Raw genomic sequence first — 22,681 nt, 5'->3', positions numbered from 1 at the left:
TTCTAATTTTATTTACAATATTAGAAAAAAACAGCATTATTTTAACTTAATTAAAAAACTGGAAGTGATCCTGTTTCTAATGAACATTATATTAATAAAATGATCTTTTCTAAAATATTTCAAACCGATTAATGTTTTACGTAACATGTGACGTAAAAATATGACGGGATCATAACACGTCACGCGTTCTAAACAATACACTCTAACAATACGTAACGAATTGTTGGAATGCGTTGTTGGCTTTTGTAGGCAATTGTTCTTCAGCGTAAATTTGTTCGAAAGTTCCGCGTTTCTTCGAGATTTCGCGAAAAAATTGTGGGACGCAGAATAGACTCTGTGTTGCCTTTCTCTTAGGTCCGCTCGAGAAAAGGGATGGAATCTCCCGTCGGCCTTCTTACTCGAGTTACTTTTTATTGAAACTAACTCTTTGTGTCCTGCATCTTTAAGGCCCGGTCGGACGAGAACAAGAGACGGCGGAGAAGGCTCCCTGTGTCTCTCATCTTCAAGGCCCGCTCGGACGAAGACAACAGATTTGACCGGAAGCATAGAAGGCTCCCGTGTCCCGTATCTTTAAAGCCTGCTCGGACAAGTTGTCCCAGCAGGCTTTAAACATGCGGGACACAAGCCACCTCTCCGCCTCCCGTCAAATCACTTGTCTTCGTCCGAGCGGGCCTTGAAGATGCGGGACACAGGGCTTTAAGGCCCGCTCGGGCGAAGACAGGAGAGGCGGAGAAAGTTTCCTGTGTCCCATCTTCAAGGCTCGCTGGAGTGAAGACAAAAGGTGAGGCTTAGAGGACTCTCTGTGTTTCGTATTTTTAAGGTCCGCTCGTGTGAAGAGGCCGATGGGAGATGGAGAGGGCTTTCTGTGTCCCGATTTATTAAATCCCGCGTAGGGCGAGAATTTTTTTCTTTTGTTTTTTATTAATGAAGTTCGGTATGAGATTGAACTAAATTTTGTGCTTTAACGTGCATTTTATTACGACCAAGTGTATTTATAGATTTCCGTCTTTCTTTATTACTAGTCGTTGTAATATTGCATTTCTTAGTTTACGTAGTAATAATACGGCGTGTTTCGAATAGCTGAATTTGGAGTATTCAGAGGTAATTATGAATATTTTGATCGTGCGAGTTAGGAAGAACTCGACTCGACAAGCGATGTTGGTCACTTGTGGAGTAGGATTCTTTCCAACCCTTGGTGGAACTCTGAAGCAGCCACCTCCACGTGGTGAGTTCTGGGTTGTCGTTCGTCTGGTAACGACGAACGGCAGGCGAAGAGCCGCTTGTTCCATTTTTATCCATTCGGCCGCTGCTGCATTTCTTATGCGGTTTGACGTTGAAAACCCAAAGTGTATTGGTGTTTCGAGTATAAAATCAAATTTAAATTTATCATAAACTGCTAATAAGCAATTTACGATTGTCCCTCCTGTGATTTATTAATTCTAATACTGAAATATTTTGTTAAATACATTCTATTATAATAACTCCGGCTTTCTTGGCGGGGTTGACTCTCTAGGGGTCGATGAAAGTTTGCGGGGATAGCTAAGACTTTGCAAATATTTAAAATTTTACACATTTTTCTTCTTGCTCTTAAATAAATGTCTTTTAATAATTATATAAGAGGTTATATTATATATAATATAGTATTGTATATGGTAGATAAGATTGAATGGGTCGACAGAAAAAATACTTTTTTAAAAGGGGACAATACACGAAAAAGATTAGGGACCCTTGCATTAATTGGTTTAACTTTTCATTTTATTGGTTTGTAGGCAACTTGAACCAATCTTCCAACTTACTTTGTCGGCTTGTTTTGTATATAACACGGTAAAGTATTTGAATCGTATCAACTTTGTCCTTCCGAGATTTTTCCAATTTCGACGATTTCAACCCAGAAAAGCCGAAAGAAATTCTTACAATGAGTTGCGTATGTTACGAAAATAACATTCGTGTCTCGTGCCATCTTTTATGAGATTTTGTTACGAAAACAATGTTTTTATATTATTAATTATTATTAGATGACAAAAACCTTAATTTTGAGGGTAGTGATTGGTTTTATAAAAATAATGGTAAATGCTAATAACGAGTAATCTTTTGTCAAGTCAGATCTCTCTCGAGATCTCCCATTGTTTCCCCACCTCCTCCATCTTTATCATCATCAATGTCCTTCATAATCAAGTTACCGTGCCAAATTTCGTGTTATCGTCTTTAATTTATCCCGAGATATTAAATGAAATAGACGCCAACATTCCTCTCGCAAGCCACATGCATCCACAGATATCTTTCCCGTTAATAGTGTTTTCAATTTGTTTCTTTTATAAAACTCATCCCTACTTTCACAATTAAGGTTGTTGCAATTGTGGGTGCGCCGGGAGGTGGACGGAGTCTCGTTCCTCCTTTTCTCGGCTCACAGGTCAGTGAGACCTGCCCACGTCAAGATGGCGGTTCGGATGGGTTACGCGTCACGCGAGTGGAGAAAATGGATGGGTTCGACGGTAGAGCGGCGGCAATATTCGAATAACTGACATTAACAACGAATTAAAAACAAGAACAAGAACAGTTTATTTAGACTAAAGCGAAAGTTACAATAGGGGCGAGCTACTGTCGCCTAAGTTCGGATACGCGGAGGGAGAGTTTACATGAATTTGGGTCATACTTCGTGATCCGGGTCGGTCTTTCCTCCAGGTCAAGTATTCCGTTGTTCGCCGTCGGGTTTCCTCGGGACTTCGGACACACACTTTGTCTAATTGACACTACGTAACCGACCCCTTTTCCCGCTCTCGTCGTCCTTTTATCGTCTCGGTCACGTTTCTCCGTTTCACCAACCAGCATTATTCGAATGTTGTTCCTCCTGATTCATATTTTCTCCGTGGGAACCAAGCAATAAAATATTTTATTATTAACGGTTTAGTTCCGGCGGGTTCGAATTTTCACACAATTATAAAAAGCTAGTAGGATTAGTAAAAAGCTAAAAGGATTACTGCATAGCGATGTTTTTCAGCCCCTATTTGGTCACGTGACACTTAAAATATTGAAGCATTCAAAACATACTTTGTTGGAAAAAATTAAAGGCTTACCTTTATGAAATAATACACATTTGCTATAATACAATTTTAACGACTACGTGAACGTTTATTTGAGAAAAATCTTCCATTTATACTTATACAATACTTATACTATACAATACGACTTTAAAATTGCACGAAACGAAACTCTAAGCGATACTGTGGTTGAAAAACAGTGCTGTATAGGTTAGTGCAATTTGGTCTCCAAACTTTTTTGATGGCGTACCCCTAAGACGAAAATAATTATAAGTTTTACCCCCGTATAATATAATATAAATCGTTTTAACTAACACAAAATAAAAACATGGTGTTTTGACCGGCGCCGCATTCCTATTATTACATGTTTAAAAATCGATTGTTTTTGGGTACTCGAACACACATTAAGACAAGGAATTGAAAGGAATGTCGAGTCTAAATGAATCTCACTCGTCTCGCAATAAAACTTTTCAAATAAATTAGAAAAATGTACATATAATATCTATGTTTATGGAATAAATTACTGAGAAAAAGTTGAGGAATTTTCACTATAAATACATATTTATAATTCCTGCTAAATTTCCCGCTACCCGCAATTTGAATTTTTGCCCCGAATGATCGCAAGTGATCGTGAGCCTTCTTCAGGAGGCTGAGGAATTAGATAATTCATTTTATAGTTAAATTTCACAATTGGGACCCTTCTTTTAACTTTTGTCTCCGAAAACGCATAATCTAAAATCATAGACTCCGCCATATTTTTCTTCTTTCACCGTCATCCACAAATGCCTAGAAACAGCAGTATACCCAAATATTTTTCGGTGGTAATTATTTTTCTTGTAAGCATCGATATTCTTTTTTCTGATTTTCATTCTAAAATTTTCTGTAAAAAAAAAAAATATAGACCCATGTCTGTATAATTCAATTTTTGTATAATACATCTTTTTTTTAAAAATTTTGAGCGATGTTTAGAAAAATGAAATTCTTATTTTTATGATGTTTGTATAGAAAACGAGCAATTTATTGTGGCATCGTAACAATGCCAGGCTGCGATTCTTAATCATATTTTTTATTTACTTAAAATATATGCTCTCCACCTCGAATTAGTGGCTTGTCCCTGTACATCATACTTTTCCTTTGACAGTTGAGTCATGCCGGTCGTTTATATAATTCCTTTCGGGGGAAAATGTTTGAATTGGAACATGAATTCCGATTTGCATCGGAAGTTCGTATATAATTGGGTAATCGGGCCTTCTGTCCCTAAGGTTTCATATACAATATATTACACATTTGTTGACTACTTGTATATTACAAAACACTAAAACCCTATTTATTTGTCGATTTAAACTGAATGTTAGAATTATCACCAATGTTATCCTAATTAAGTCTGAATTTTATTTGCTTGTCAGACTGATTATTAACATCTTTCTATTACTCAAGCGAGTGGTAAAGACGAAAGAATTACTTAAGTATTGGAATGTCATCTGTGGGATAAAACTATTTCAGAGATAGCATATGTGAGACTCCAGAAATATCCTGGAACCATACTAAACCACTAAATTTGTTAATATTTAAAATAAGACAAAGGAAAACTGGACAATGTAAGTTTAGATGCCAATTTTGACTCGTCCCATAATCTAAGTTGAGATCTTGTTATACTTAACAAGTGACCAGCACTTAGAAAGTAAAGGATGAGGAAAGGCGATCGATCGGAATGGGTAATTAAGGGCAGAGAATAATAAAAACTCTGAATTTCGAGGACAAAAGAGCATCTCTCCGAATTCTCATACTGCAAAATCTTAGTTGCATTCTCACCTCGTCCTTACTCTAACTGGACCGACCTCACCTTCTCTACAGACTTATCACCACCCCAGGGCAAAAGAGGAAACAGAAGGATTCTTCTCTCAGAACTCTCTTTAAAAAGAACCAGAAGATTTACAGTCTTCACCTGCAGAAATATCTAAGAATATTATTGCCGTAAGCTTTTTTGTGTGCGTGTTTAAAATAAATTGGGACGATTCTTTTGTAACCGTTGAGTCCGACTCGGTGTCTATCACACCTACGTACAAGCAGGCACTTTTCTTCCATCCGACTCGAGCACACAACTCGGCAACAACACACAAAATTAAAGACAGACAAAACTAACCAAATTAATAAAAATATTCTTGAAAAATGCATGCATATTCTGTTGAATATAAATATGCAATTTGTTCACTAGATATATCACCACTCAATACAGCATAGAATAGTTACAATTTGTGATGTTCAATTTCCAGAACAGTTTCTCTACAACAGAATTTATTTCTATAAAAATAAAAAAGCATATATTTACAAAATTTATGATGCTCTAACTGGATTTAGTTTTTAGAGTTCTACTTTTTTTCAACAAATATGTCATATCAAAAATTTTAATTTAGCTAACAAAATTCCCAATATAAAAACACGTCGGATTGGCCGGACAACTTAGCTCATTCTATACATTATAGCTATTTATAAATTAAAAATATAGAAAAAAATTTCAAGATATAAAAATTATAATATTAAAGTTAATTAAATGAATATTATGCCAAAAACTTCAGATATAAGAAAATAATTATAATTGTTATCTAATTCAAACTAATTTGAAAGGAGAATATAGAGGATAAATATGATAATATTTTTAAAAAATTAAAAGATTTTATGTATTAAACAATAATTTATTGTTTATATTTTAAAATTGTGAATTATATAACTTGTATATATTCATGCTTGAGTAATTCATGTCTGAGATTTAAATTTAACAACAGAAAAAGATTATAATACAGATATGTGCCACTTAACAACAAGCTGCGCATACAATAGAAGTCCCATAAGATTATAATGAAAAATTCATCACCATCCCAGTGGTGTAGCGAGGGGGGTGCGTGGGGGGTGTATCGTGCACTGGGCCCACTCGCAGAGGGGCGCCCAAGTGGTCTCCAAGACAAACAATGTGTTTCTGGAGGGGGTGCGAATAAAGTGTCGTGCACCGGGCGCCAGTTATGTTCGTTACGCCACTGCACCATCCATGTGTTTAGATATATAAATATTTATCATTTTGTTACAACTGTGCTACATATAACCTATACGAGTAGTAGGTTATAATTTGGCTAAATACACCACAAAGTTTTCTTAATGATATATTTTTTGGAACGTATCCATGTTGTTAAGCAGCACACACACACATGAATATAATTAAATTTCAAATTAATGAAAAAATGACAATAGAAATTAATACTTTTGAAATACCAGTATATCAAAAGATATCAAATTTAATTAATACAGAAGTTTTTAATAAAAAAAAATTGAAGAAATGGTTAAAGTGACTAAAAACACATGATAAATATTTTTAACCAATTTCATGTTTATTAAATAATTTATTTAAATATGTTGTACATTTACAGCTTCATTTCGGACCAGTAACAGCATTCTTATTAGAAAAACAAGTTTTTTTTCTTAAATGCTACAACCTTCATGTGTTTTGGGCAAATCAGTGACTGACAATTCAGTATGAAAGAGAAATGTGGAAGAATATGACTGAAGGAAGATAACACTTCTACTACAGTAAAGCAATTATCCTTTTTTTTCGTTATTGAATCCTTCCTTAAAATTTTGTTCTAATTTGGTGGAAAAGAATCCAATTTATTGAATAATTATTTCGTGTGAAGATCGACTGTATACGTACGTATGCAGTATATTTCCTGATTACACTGTTAAACCAAATTAAGAAGAACTGCCTTTAAATATGTAGCAAAGTTACTGATTATAGATTTGCCGAGAAAATGAAGACTCCCGGTTTAGAAGTAGCTGCCATTTAAATATACCTAATGGTGAGATGAGGGATAAATTTCCCACCTTACACTGCGTGGAAAAGGAGAGAAATGATTTCTTGCCAATATTTACATTTTATAAAGAAGTGCTTCTATATGTATGTATGCATGTATGTATATGTATATATGTATATTTGTATGTACTCATGTGTATATGTTATATTTATTATGTTTATGTATACATGTGTGGGTGTATGTAGGTGTGTGTGTTATTATATTCATGTATTTATATTGTATATTAAAATTTATTCTACATGCATAATTTTAATATTTATTGACTTGTGTATTATTTATTTGATTAATCATATGTATTGCTTAATATATATGTATTTAAATTTATTATTTTATATATATATATATACACACAAACTATAGTTTTTGTTTTATGTACGTTTGTTGTATTTTTTTTTTTTTTTGTGTGTGTGTGTGTTGTGTGTGTGGTGTGTGTGTATATGTATGTGTTTTGAATATATGCCACTTCTAGCTATATCAAACTAGAAATTAATGTCATGGTACCTTATCATTTTTAACAAGTAATTTTACATAATTTGTTTGCACAGGTTTATGAATAGCTAATAGATTAAGTGCTTCGTCAATAGTGAACCATTTTCTTTTACGACCTGAAAAGAAAAAAAAATTAATTTTTAAACTTTTTATACTTAATAATAAAATTAATAATTTCTTTGTTTTTAACATTAAAATGTTATAATGTTTTTGTAACTCTTTGTATGTCTTAGTTCCTTAAAGTCGGAAGACAAATTAACCATTATATACTCAAACCATCTACAAATACTTAGATCCATCATTGACTAACATTACATATAAAATAATAATAATAATTAAATTTTTCATATAATTTAATTGAATATTAAAATGAATCAATCTTTTACACAAATTAAGATCAAAATACATCATAATAAGTGAAGTTATATTTTTTAATAATAATTAAAATTATATAAGTGAACAAATTAATGTATAAATATTGAAATTTATACTTCATATAATTTATATTTTATTTAATCTGATTTTAAAAAATCTAAGCCAGTCTCGGTAATCTTATTTATGCATATTAAATAACGTAAAATTGAATACAATTTTTTTGCAACTTTCTAGAAAAATACAATCACCACAATACTACTGGTGTAAGAATTCAATAAAATAAATGCGTAATTACTGAAAAACCATCAAAAATTCACTTTAAAAACGAACGTTTTCTACTGTCTTCGACGGAATCGAACCCGATGATGACCGTCGAAGACGGCAGAAAACGTTCGTTTTAAAGTGAATTTTTGCTGGTTTTTCGGTAATCGAATATTTATTTCTAGAAAAACTCACGAAATGGCACAGAAAAGTTTTTCCGACGATTAAACGTCTTTGTCTTACAAGTTAGTATAGTCCAGAATATATCATAGATTTTCAAAATACACTTGAGTAGGGCTTTTGTGTTTGTCTAAATTACTGAATTACAAATAGTTAATATTTAACTATAATTTACTTAGACACTGTTAATCAGATGAATTTGTTACTAATTCTCATCTGTTGAATATTTAACAATTTAATAAGTTTTAGCCAGTTAAATAATTTGAAGATCAGCAAATTATGATTTTGCTCAGTCTACAATAAGAAAATTATATTAGATATAAAATCAATTTAAATTCTTAAATCCACCAAAGTGATAAATTATCAGTAATATAATACAGTATTAAGTTAAGACTTATGTATTCAAATCCAACACCATAAAATTGTTTTTCCAAACTTTACAAATGTATTTATTGAATATTAAATCATTAAATATTCAAGTATAAACAACAAAAATTTTACTTTCTGTTAGTAACAAAAGATAATATAGGGTTTATCACGAGGAAATGTAAATACAGTACTTTGGAAGATGATTCCATATAGTGTAACAAGGAGTAAAAAAGTCTGGAAATTAACAGTTGAGAAAAATTCATGACTGCCTCAATGGATATAGGTATCTTTAACATTTAAAGTCTCAACATCAAGCTCTGCTGGATTACTGCATATGGGGGGCTTGATGAAGGATGGATTATACTAAGAATAGGTGGACTCGCACATTTGACTTATTGTCCAAACAAGAAATGCTGCTGCAGTTATCGCAGAATGCACTTTGAAGAAGTAAACACAGACAGTAGCAGGTGTACTATGAAATTAATGAAGCTGAAGTTTCAGGATCCCTAATCCAGGAAGGGGTCTTAAAGCAACTTTATTTTTTAATGAGTGACTTTAAAAAAAAAATCTCCATTAAGTTTGTTGAAGTGTTTGTTATTAAAATAATGCAGTACAGCAATTTTAATCAAAATCTGAGATGCAGTGATTAAATTTTTAAAAAACTTGTGATTCACCATAAAACAACCTCATTGAAAAAGGTAACAGTTACCTCGAAGGTCAGACCTTGTTGCTGGTGAGAAGTGACTCATTTTCAAGGATACAAAGACCATCTTGGTCTTTGTATCCTTGGAACACTTGGATGATGGAGAACATTTCTCCACCATTTGGGCCTTGAGGTCTTTGTATGGGCAGCAATGGCCAAAGGGTCTTGCTGAATGTTGCCTTATCATTGCTGGTTGCAAAAGGACCCCCTCCATAAGTTCAAGTTTCAGAGTACCAAAAATGTAGGTCCACCACTGCACACAATTTATTATGGTATACTAAAAAAATGTATCAGTGCTGAGGGTAGTCACTTTGATGTCACCACTCCATTCTGTCATAGATCATCAGATGCAATGGATGCAACATGCAACCATAGCTACTGCATTAATACTTGACATGTAAAGTTGTAAAACATTCATACTATCATTGCTCATGTTAATAAATCACCATCACTTACTTTTTCTATGTACTAATCACACATACATATCTCTCAAAATATTTACCTTTCCTCCTGATACACCCTGTGAATTCACATTAGATTCTTTATCAATTAATATTAAAAGAGGAATTTTGTACTATAAAGAAAATATTAAAATTATATTTGCAACTTTCTATGAAACTGGTCTTCTATTATAAACAAATAGATTAAATCAAAATTGTTCATATAACATTTAATTATGCATTTAATACAATAATTTGCTCTAATCTTCATCTTAGTGCACATGTTTCGTGATAAGCAGTCAATATTTTTATTCAAAACTTACTATATTTAATAATACTAGATCAAAATAAAAATAATTAAGTTAATAAATTCAAATGATATCACAATTTTCAATAGTCATTAGTAGGTTTACCAGGTTTTCACAATATCAAACTGGGACAAGAGATTGAAGCACCTCTCACCTCTCCCATTACAATGCAACATACTTAAATTTCCTCATACCTAGAAAAAATACCATTTTTATCACTTTTAACCAAAACTTGAAGTAAAGTGTTACTTAAATTAACAAAAAAAAATGGAGACGGAAATTCAAACAATGTAATCTTAAGGACAAAACCTCTGTTTCCAATTAATGTACATAAATTTTTGGTACCTTTTCTCTAATTGGAACAAAATTACAAACTAGCTGAGACACTGGGATGTCATTCTGAAACTAGGACTTATGGCAAGACTACCAATCAGTCAATTTATATTTAAATTCTGATACATATTTCAGACAAACATCAGTAAATATTTTCTGCAATATGTTAGAAAAATGATACATCTTGTGAATTCTCAATGTAAACTGAGACAATCTAAAGCATAGTACATAATCACTCAAGAAAACATAACAAGCAAACAAAAAACTTTTCTTGATTAATATAGTGGGTATTGACTAGTCATGAAAATTGTGCTGTGAAATTATCCAAAATTATCCAAATAAGGTACTAATTTTGGATAATCCTAAGAGAAACTAAAAGGATGATTTCACAACAAAAAACTAACAGGTAAACACTCAGACAAAATTACTACACTTGAATGATGATATCTGATAGATAAGCAAAAGATTAAAAATTGCTTGTTTTTCAAAATCATCTGTAAATAAATAAAGATATACTGAAAAACAAAAACATGATAATCTGTAATCAGATAAACAAAAATTCCATGGAAAAAATTTACTATAGAAATTCAAGGAACCAACCTATTTATTTCCAATTAAAATTTTTTCAAGACCTTTTCATCTCATTGTGAAATTGCACACTTAAAGCATCATTTATGTTCAAATTTTTTATCTTTAAAGTAATGTTTTAAAATTAAGTTAAAATATAACTAAAACTTATAATGTGCACATCAGCAACAAGGCTGATGTGCACATTATAGTTGTTGTCCCTGTACAGTTTATATTGAACAATTGTCATCAAGAACCATACCCACAAATCCAGCTCTTCCCTTCCCACTTGTTATTTAATACTGGGGTAGCACTGGTGACAATTGCCAGTTCTTCAGTTGTCCTTACTGCTATTCTTAAAGTTGGATATAATAACAATACACGATTCTTCCCACCAAGCTTTTGCCCTACTGTTTGTGACAAACTCTTCTGCCAGAGTTTTACTTAACCTTCTTTTGTGGGAATTTTCTAAATGGTCTTTCATTCTATCAGTGAACGTGCAGCACATGCTGCCTATGTAGCATTGTGTTTCGCCAATGCAGTCATTCAGTCAGAACACTGTAGATGCCATTCATCTGATCCTTCTGATTTATCCTTGAATTTCTATAGCAATTGTTTGAATTTATTAACTTTAATGGAATTGATAATTTCAAGAAAGATTCCATGAAACATTGTTCAAAAAGAATATAGTAACTTTTATTGTTTTAAACAGAAAAAAAACAATCAAATACTACATAACAATTGTTGCCAATACAATAAAAAAATTATTTATCACTTACCAACTATCTTGAACAAAAAAGAGAATTTAGATATCAGGTCCTCTGTAGATAGCAGTAATTATGTAGTTTAAATTTCTATTTAAAACAAAAAAGTATATTGGACAATGTTTCATAATGTTACAATTTTGGTCCTGTATAGATAGAAAGGAGCAAGTTTAAGTTTATTGAATTTCAGAATTAAAATATAGCTGAAATAAAACTATATGAAATACACTCTGTTGCAAAAAAATTAATGCACCTTAAAGCTAGAATGCAATACTAATCAAATTCTGGATGTGGATTGGCGGTGAAAAAATAAATTAATTCAAACATTACAACACAAGGATATATCACTGAAAATAGTTTCGTACAAATCAGGAATTGGCAAACTCAGTCTGGCAATTAATGCAAACTGACCAATGTTGGAGATGGCTTTATGACTTACTGATATGTAACGCTTGAGATGAAACTTATTCAATTATGTATCCTTGTAGAGCATGGGCAATAAACGTAAAACATTTTTCATTTTTTCACTACTACTCCATGTACAGAATTTGATTATTACTGCATGCTAGCTTTATGGTACATTGATTTTCTTGCAATAGAGTATATTTCAAACGGTTCACACACTAAATTATAAAAGTTTTTTAAAAATCTCAAATTTATTATATTTAAATATTTTTTTCCATCCAAAAATTTTTGAAATCAGAATTAATAGAATGAATTATAATAATACTTTTTCCCCATCTTAGAGGACATCCAAGCTTTGATCCCAGATTTTGTTGAAATTTTAATAAGTGTTTTAGTACGCTCCTTCCACTAACACATGGTAAACATACTCGTGCCAATGAAAAGTGGTTTACAAGAAACCATTGTTTAAACTCTTCCATGTGCATTATACATCAAGTTCTATAAATGAATCGTAATGAGTGAGTATGGATAAATAAGGCACAGGTTAAAAAGCTTGATGTCACAGATTCATCATGCCTTTTTCTCACAATTTTTTTCCTGAAGTGTGCAATCCAGTGAATTATTAGAAAACATTTGGTCCACAAAATATTATTTTTCAATTATTAAAATCATATGCATATTTTCAAACTAACAACTCTGAATGGTAAAATGATACTTTTAAACTAACAATTGTAGGAAAAGTATCATTTTACCATTCATAGTTGTTAGTTTGAAAATATGCAAATGATTTTAATAATTACAAAATAGTATTTTTGGGCCAAATATATTTTTAATTCACTGGATTGTACACTTAAGAAAAAAAACAACTGTAAAAGAAAAAGTTGGAAAAAAGCAGGGACCCAAACTGTTGAGCTTTTCACCCTGGTGCTATACTCACTCATCTACATGCACTTGGTATAATTCATTTACAGAACTTGATATATAACATAAGTGGAAAAGTTTAAATGATAATTTCTTAAACTACTGCTCAGCAGCACAAGCTATGTTACCATGCATTAATGGGAGTATTAAACTTTCATATTATGTATTACATTTACATAATATCTTTCAGTGGAATCCAGAATTTCAAAGCTTGGATGTGTCCTTGTAAGTAAAAAAAATATTATGTTGGAATCTTGTTATTTACTATATCTACTGTTGATGAAATTGTTTACATCTTTTGCCAAGAAAACTATGTATTAATCATATTCTAATTTGAAATTCTTCTTTTACTTAGACAATTATTAAATATAATGACAGTCAATTTTCACACAATATTTTTGTCAAATTAACAAATGGACTTCAAAACTTTTAAAAAGGAATTGTTTTTAGTAAATAAAATATTTTAAGGAACAATGTATTCCAATCAATTTGTTTGTATCCTTGTCTACTTTGGACCTTGTTTTATTAATAGGACTTATTACTTGCTAAATGGAAACTATACAAGTCCTATTAATAAACAAGGTCCAAAGTAGACAAGGATACAAACAGAAATTAATAAGAGTAAGGACAGAGGCAAAAAGAATATATTCCAATGTTGCAGGTTTATGAAAATAAAAATTTTTAAATGTTTTTACTGAAAACTATTTGAAAATCATTTTTAATTAATTTTGTTAAAGCACAGATAACAATCATATAAAGTAGTTTTTTTGTTTTTTTACACATGTGTAAAAGTTGTTCTGTGTGTTGCAGCCAGGGGATGACATAATCAAGGTGGAAATTTCAGTATAATTTTGAAACATATGTCCAAACTGGAAGTTATTGAATTTTAGCACAAAAACATAAGGGTTGTCCAAATGAAACAGACTAGTATTCTTTAGCAATGTTATTATACTCTTATGTATAAAACTTAATGGTATAAACAACAATAATATTACACTATAATGATTTAAACATGATTAAACTTGAATATCACAAGGCTGAAATTCAATCTATATATAGGTGCCTTCAACAGTTGTGAAGCATTCAGATATCTTCCTAAGTTTATATATGTCCTTCTGCATAGTAAAAACCAGCTGCTTCTTCAACAGCTACACAGAATCCTGATAAATGAGATGAAATATCAGCCCTTCAATGTTGTTTTCTGAGGCCAAAAATATGAGAGAAAAAAAATCACAGGATGACAAGTTCAGAGTAAGGTAGATGAGCAAGGACTTTTCAATAAAATTACTGCAATGTGTTTAGGCAATGGTTTTGCAGTGTGTGTCTGACATTGTCAAGCAATAGGCCAATATTCTGAGATAACATCCTGAAACACTTTTTCTGATTGCTTTTCAGTTTTTCCAAGGTGTTGCTGTGCCATTCAATATTGATGACTCATCAGATTCTAGCTAGTTAATCAGCTGGAAAGAAGAATGCCTTATCAAAGACGAATGTTTCATCTCCAGTAACAAGCTCGGAAAGAAATTTATCCATCTTCTTTGTAATACAAAACACATTCCAAAAAAAGTCATCCATTGTAATATACCCTGAATATCTGTAAAGGATAGTGTCAATTGAGCCTTGCAATAGTATCTTACTGACAGCCTCATGAGCTAGCACAAGTTCTTATCATCTCATCATTTTATTCACTAATGTTAGTGAGGTAGGATTGCTCAACTCTTGCAAGGTCTATTGTGTGCCAATGTCCACTCGAACTCCTAATACCATTTAAAGCACGACAGGCTTTCCCCATAACAACCCACATGAAGTGGAAGATATCAGTAGGATTTATTACTTTCTTCACTAAATTATATCACAATGCATTGTACCTGCTATGAAATATCCATTTTATCTAACAATTCATTCAACTTGCTGTCTCACACACAAAATATGTGACAAGAACTGTCATCACATGGTGTGTACCTTGATTTGTGTGTACACATTGACATTGTCATTCAGTTCAGTATGAAAATATCAACATCAATATCAATGAGGAATTAATAAGATTGTTTTAATCACATCTTTATACAACTGAGATGAAAATGCTTATGATTTTGAAAGCAATATAAATCTTATCTATATTACAATATTAAATGGATTTTAATGATTTTATTAGATGATTAAAATAATTGATTTTATCTACTTTTATAAGCTGAAATTTGTACACTAAGTTACTCAACATTGGAAAAAAAAAATCCAAGATTTATATAAGAAACAAATTATTTTCTAGGACAGCTCATCCGAACAAATTTCCTTTGTTAAATTTTTTTAATCATCAGCGATCATTAATAAATTTATTAGCTATATTATAAATCTTATTTACCTTTTATCTTAAATCTTAGCTATGAGTATATGTTTGATTTTTTCCTAATTTAAAATCAAGGAAAAGGGATAGTTATCCAATTCGACAGTTTTTAAGAAGCCGATCGACAAATATCTCTATGGTGAGTCATCAAAATTTTTTTTTGTTTCCTTCGCTAGGTCTACCGTTTGGTTGGGATCTTAATAAAGTTTAATTTCTAGAATCCTGAAAATACACACACACAGCATATTTTATAGTAAATTTTTGTGTATATTAGGGATATTTTTACACACTATTATTAGAGCATTTTAAGCTTTTAAATTAAAAGTAGTTTTATCAGTACTATTAAAAATACAAAAGAATATTACAAATAATTGTTAAATTATAATTCATAAATTAATTTTTGTTGTTTTTTTTTTATTTTGAAAATTTTAAATCATTAAATTTAAAAATAACTTATTATTTCTTATATATATATAAGAAAAATTTATGCACATGTATAAATTCATTTGTCAAAAATAATTATGAATAATCAATTATTATAATGTTATATATTCAAATTTATTTATTTTTAGTATCTAATAATAATTAAAAATATTTAAATATCTGATTTGGAGATTTTAATATTCCCTTTTAATAATTTTTCATAGTATAAAGAAAATTATACATTTTATTATATAAAAAAATCATATGATAAAATTGTAGGTTTTAATTTATGTATAAGCAAATTATTGCTATTCTTAAATTCAAATTAGATAAATCGTTGAATTTATATTTGAAGTGAATTATTTGTATTTCTAAGCTTCTTACTTCAGAGTTCTTTTTCCAAAAGTAGTATTTTTTCTGTTTCAGATATATCTATTGAATGGAATAAATTAAAAACAATTACTTCAAGACAAAAAAAATATTTCAACACACTTCAAAATGTGATTCTCATTGATTTACAGCTCCGACTTCAAAAGTTTGTTAGAAATTAAATTGTTATTCTTCCAAATAATGCATCAAAGGAACTATATATTTTTTGACGAATTGAAGCTGCAATAAGTTTTGAGAAAGTTCACAGAATGTCAATGATAAAAAAAATACAATGAAAAAAATTTAAACAAAAATACTTTTTTGCCTTTATTGCTTAGGCTTTATCAATATGGAAAAAAAACAGAAGAAAACAACACAAATTATGTCATTATACAATACTGTCATAATGACAAAGTAAGCTGAATTTTTATTTCATTTTTTAAACTTATGGTCCAATTTGTCAAATGGTCCAAATGACCATTGGGTCACTTACTACTAAAAATTTATAATGAATAAAAGATACTGTAATAGGTAATAGTAGTGTTTTATAGATGTGTAATACCTGCACATCTGATTTTATAGATTTTTCCCTCTAAATAAATCTTGGATCATCTCAGACTTCAATCTTGGTCCCATGGCAAGGTGAGAGCTGATGCTGTAATCAGTGGTATGGACCACTGGTTGCAGCATCAGCACCAAGCCTTTTTTGAAATATATTCCAAGTGACACTACTATATGAACTTATATCATGCACATGGGGGTAACACTAGGGTTGCAAGGTTCTTTTAGAAGAAAAAAAGGAAGATTTTCTACCACAGATCAAACTTTTCATAACATTGTTTAAGTTAACTTATATGCTGTTTACTCCTTCTAATATTTCTCTTTGATTTAGCTGCTCTTAATAATTTTTCATCCTGTTTTGCAAATTAGTAAAATTGCTTACAGGTGAAAGGGAAATGGTGTACAATTGGTAATTTCGCTTTGATCAGCTTTAAATGGTTTCCGTTTCTAACATCTATCCATTTATTCTTCATTACAGAAAACCCTTTCTACGAAGGTATTAGAGTCTGGAATACTTTATTTAAGTCATAAGGTTTTTACTATGAACACTTTCCATTACAGACAGCCATTCTATTTTATATATATATATATACACATACATACAGTAGAGAGTCAATCCGGATCAATTGGGGACTGGGGTTGTTCGGGTTAGTGATTTGTTCGGATAACCGATTACGTACGAAAAAATATATTAACCTGTCCGATGTTCAAATTTTTCTCCGTTGCGTCACTTCATGTTGAATTTTCGTCGATTTTAAGCCTAACGAAAATTTTTATAATAATAATCGAGGCTATTGTATCGTTAAAAATTACTTCTTTATTTTGTACAAACAAAATAAATATATTGAAGAAGTAAATCTAGTATCAAAAACGTTGGATTCAGCACGACACAGTCCGACTGAAAATCGTTCGGATAACTGGCGATTCGGATTACTGGGGTTCAGATTAACGACTCTCTACTGTATATATAATAAATTTTAAATAGTTATAATCAAATTAATAGTTATGTACTACTACTACACTCACAATCTGTTGGTCACCTAGTACTTATAAGTTTAAACAATGCAAAATAATTTCACTATTGTACTGAAATTAACCCATCAGATGATTTAAGTACAGCTTTAAGACAGTAATTGGCAACTTTAAAAAGTGATGTTGTACAGAATGACATCAGTAGAAAACAGTGATAACTCAGTACTTCATGTTGCAAGTCTTTGAATCTTCAAACATTCTTTATAAGCATTGTTCTACAATTGAAAAACTACAGAACCTGAAGATGGTGGCTTCGCAACACCAAAAACATTTGTTCAACACTAAACATTTTACTTTGCTGTTAGAGTTCAGGTGTATTATATAAGTTTACTGTATCTTCAGTTATAGTAGTAGTATTTACAGTTTAATAATAAAATAATTCAAAACTGACAGATTGTCTTCTTATTTTAAGCAAGATATATATATAAAAACCCTAAGAATTTCAGGTTTCTCAGATGATTTTCATGTTTTTTTTTGCAAGCTTAAAACACCTTATTTTTTCCAATACTCTCATATTTAACACTTTGAAATTTACAGTACACAATTTAAAATTAATTTATTTACTTAAAATTGACATTTATCTATCTATCTTTAAAAACAATATTACAGAAATTTGAGAATTCAATTCCAAAATGTATTCTTATCTTTAACAATACTCTCTAAAATATTATTGATCAAAATTTATAATATGTAATATATATTCATCATATTTTTCTGCTGTATTTACTATTTAAGACACTTCATATTATGTATTGCCTGCTGAGAACATTACTGACATAATTCTGATATTGTCAATTTTGAATTACGTGCACTGTGAGATTCAATCATGTTACAGTAGATGATGTTCTAGCTATATATAAATATATATAAAATCAATTGGATAATTAAATCTTTATTCTTACTCGACTATTGAATTTTTGACAAAAACTATGAAAGTAATTATCTCGAAATAGCATTTTTGGAGTTATGTCACTGTTCTCAGCAGATGATATAATAATTATACTTACACTTACACACTTACACTATACACTTAAAAGTTAAATAATCAAATTAAAAAACTTTTTACATTTTTTACAAAAATATTCAAAAATACACTGGAAAAAATTGCTTAAAAGTTTAATTTTTACAATAGAAATTTAAATTCAAGGGACCATTTAAATTTAAAAAATTTAAAGAGCATTTTTTAAAACACATTTTTTTAATGTAACTAAATATTTGGAGTTACATGACATCTTTCCATGAAAAAAAAAAATCCATTTTTTTATAAACTTAATGAAAAATTTATAATTTTAACTATTTTTGCCTTTTATTGACAACAATAGCTTCTTCAAAAATTTGAAATGCTATAAACGTTGCAAAAAGTTCACCGAGTTCAGCGTTATATCCACATTTGCTTGTCGCAAATACTTTCAACAAACCTTACGTTTATACGGTGTTGGCGTCAAAATTGTCGTACCGATATTTGAAATGCTTTAAATTTCAACTATTTTCTTTCAATAGTAAGTGTACAAATAAGTCTAAGTCAAGAAAATGACAAATTACTTACATTTTATAAGCTCTACATTATTATTATTTTTTTAAATATAAAAATGCAAATTTATTATTATTAAATATTAGCACTAACAATTAGAAATTTAAACATTTATTAAAATTTGTAAATATAAATATAATGATAACTAATTAGATTTTTCAATTACTTTTTGTGATTTTAACTATAAGGTTTGCATATTAAATGAGTGATATCTTTTCACTCTATAAATCATATGTTAATAATAAGATTGCAAGATAAATATTTGATGAACAAGTGTTTATTTGGTACTAAACAAAGATCTCGATCTATTTAAAAAGTATGAGTTATAAAATACAAATGCCTAAAAAAGTTTTTTAAAATTTCTAAAAGAATACAAACACTATACTGTTTAAAAAAAAAACTTTGGCAAAGCTGCTTTAGAAGATAATTAGTCTATCACTCTTTAGAGACTAGTCTCACACTAATTTAATTCCAAATTGATTCAAAATTACATTCTAGTTAGCTTTGCCAGCATTGTTTTTCTTGAAACTCTGCTTGTACTCCTGTTATTTTTTAAAACACTTTCATAATAATAATAATGATGATATTCAACTAAAATATGCACACTTTATTTAGGGTTGAAATCATTTTTATAAAATTTTTTGTCCTTGGATCCATTGTCTTATGTATAAATACAGTAGTGTCTTTAATTCTCATTGATCTAGTAGACTACCATACAGATATGTACAATTTACACATTTCTATGAAGCATATGATTTAGAATTCTGGCCTTAATCTTTAATTTTTATTAATTTGTTTTAAAAAAACGAAATCGTTTTTGCAAAAAACAACGTTCACTTCTCGTCCTCTGCAACAGTGCAATCAACTTCAACTACTGTCTTTTCATAATATATTCTCAAAAACGTTATAATTTTATTTTTAATGCCAGAATGATGATATTTTTATTAATTCATCCATAGCAACAACAAAAAAACTTTAACATGTTAAAGTCAGATGTAAAAATTCATAAGGTTTTTGAAATGATTTCACATTTCAAAAATTTTCTCCATTGAATAGTTTGTTTTGAAAATGCACATATTCTTCAATGTAAAATCATTCACTTTTTTAAAAATCAAACCACAAAAATTAGTGAATATTTTTAGATTAAATATTAATTCCATTACGATTAAAATGCCTGGAAACAATCATTAACTATTGACACTAAACAGAAAAAGACTGCTTAACAGTGATACTTCATTGGATCTCACCAATGAGCTAGCCGCACGAAATAGTTTTTCGGGTTTTCTTCATTTGATTAATCCCTAAATGGGCTAGTTTCTTACAAATGTCCTTCTGGGAAACATCCCCTTGGCAGATCACCAAAATGTTGCATTGCTTTATTGCATCAATCCAATCTGAAAAACAAGTGAACTCAAATAGAAATTCTAAAAACTGTTTATATTTGTAACTAACCCAGTTGCAAAGGTCGTCTCCATAATTTCCTATGTGTTTTCGGATGCAATAATTTTCCGAACAGTAACTTATTTTCTGCATTCAATCTTTTGTTTTATATATATATTAATTATGCCCGTGCAAATAATTCCAGTTTTATTTAGTCATTTAAAAATTTAACTCCAACTTTAAGATTTTATTTTCTTTGAATTTATAAAAAAATTTTTAAAAACATTCCAAGCTTGTAAATAACCATCTTTGATGTATTGTATGTCAAAAATAATCTGTCATTTTTAGATGCATTATTACTTAGAAATACTTCTAATTTATTCTTTCAAAATTTCGTATTCTACTTTACTTGAAAGTACTTTACATATTTTAGTATTTTTGCTCGAAAGTATCTCAATTTTACCTTTAATTTTCCAGTTGCTATTAATTTGTAAAGTTACTTTTATTAAGTGCACATTAAAATTATCACATATTCCTTAAATTTGTTAGTTCTTTTCTAAGTTTTGTTTAAATTTTAAAATTTTATATTTTAAAACACTGACAAACTTAAATTTTCTAGCTATATTTGATATGTTATTTGGTTAATAACAATAAATATTCTAACAACAACAAATTTTGCCTTACTAAGAACAAGTTTTTAGGTCATTACATCTTATTGTTAACCAAATAACATACCAATTATCTATGTTCATAAAAATAAAAATTTATAAGTTCGATGCACAAATTTCTTGTTGACTGAGTGGAACTGAGATTTTGTCTTTGGAATTTAAAAATAAGTATATAGGTGTTGAAACTTGTCATGACTGAGTACGTTTCATATATTTCACATAAATGACAATATCCAAATTCAAAATAAAAAATTACAAAAGTATTTTCTGAACATTCTGAAAAAGCTTGAGTGCTTAAAGTATTTATTTTGAATTTGAGTATAGTCATTATGTGAAAATCATTTATGAAACATGTCTTCAGTATTTTTTCCTTCGTAAATAGATACGATACTCTCATTTATATGAGTATCATAAATTCTTGTGAGTAAATCATTTTTATTAGATTTAATACATTAATAACTTTATTTAATACACATTCCTTATCTTTTTTTTCATATTGAATGAAAACTTATTGAAATGAATACTTATTAAGATTTGAAATAAGTACCTAGTAATTTAAAATATTAAAGTCAAAAATTATAGAAAAATGAAGATTTGATATAGATTCTGTACAAAATTCAAAAATAATTTTGATTATTGATTTATATTAATAACAGTTTCTTTCCTGAGAAATAATAATAAGTCATTAAAAATATTAATACAATCATGAGCATAGTAATTGTCTTTAATTTTTAAAGTGACAAATTATTTCTAATTATAATTTAAAATACACACAAAGGTTATCAACACATTCGTAAAATAGGGCTGGCGGAAACACAGTATTAACAATGTAAAAACACGTAAACAGATATTAAAAATATCTTCTTTACTCGCTGTGTCCAATCACCAAGAACAAACTATTCTCCACAGCAGGTCATCTCTGCTGTGAAGAATAGTTTGTTCTTGGTGATTGGACACAGCGAGTAAAGAAGATATTTTTAATATCTGTTTACGTGTTTTTACATTGTTAATAGTTATCAACACATGTTTAGTATATTACACTAGTTATACTGATTTTTACTGTTCAAAATAATTACGGATATTACAACATCAGTCTAATATTTCAATAAAATCGATCTTTTTGTTTTTATATATAAATAATGGTCAGACAATTTATAAAAAAAGAAAAAATTTTATTAAACTTACTGTAATTTGTTTTTAAACTTTATGGTATGGTCTCATGATAAATTAATTCTAGTGGAGTATATGATATCCTGCAACTGCTAAAACAATGGCACATCTGGCATGGAAAAAATAAGATTATTCAGTGTGAATAACATCAAATATATATATTAAAAATCAGACTGATAGAATTGATTTT

General features: G+C 29.6%; 1 protein-coding gene across 1 annotated transcript in view; it reads right to left on the bottom strand.

Moving 5' to 3' along the window:
• Positions 1-6,397: 6,397 nt before the first annotated feature.
• Aps (diphosphoinositol polyphosphate phosphohydrolase 1 Aps) overlaps positions 6,398-22,681 on the bottom strand; it is a 77,326-nt gene continuing 61,042 nt past the window's right edge. Inside the window, exon 4 of the mRNA XM_067287960.1 lies at positions 6,398-7,503. Within this exon, the coding sequence (XP_067144061.1) occupies positions 7,391-7,503 (113 nt within the window). The 3' untranslated portion in view covers positions 6,398-7,390. The remainder of the gene's footprint in view (positions 7,504-22,681) is intronic.

This window comes from Centruroides vittatus, unplaced genomic scaffold (assembly GCF_030686945.1).
Source record: "Centruroides vittatus isolate TY-2023 unplaced genomic scaffold, ASM3068694v2 scaffold_752, whole genome shotgun sequence".
Taxonomy (NCBI): Eukaryota; Metazoa; Arthropoda; class Arachnida; order Scorpiones; family Buthidae; genus Centruroides; species Centruroides vittatus.
This window is presented reverse-complemented; position numbering and strand designations above follow the sequence as displayed.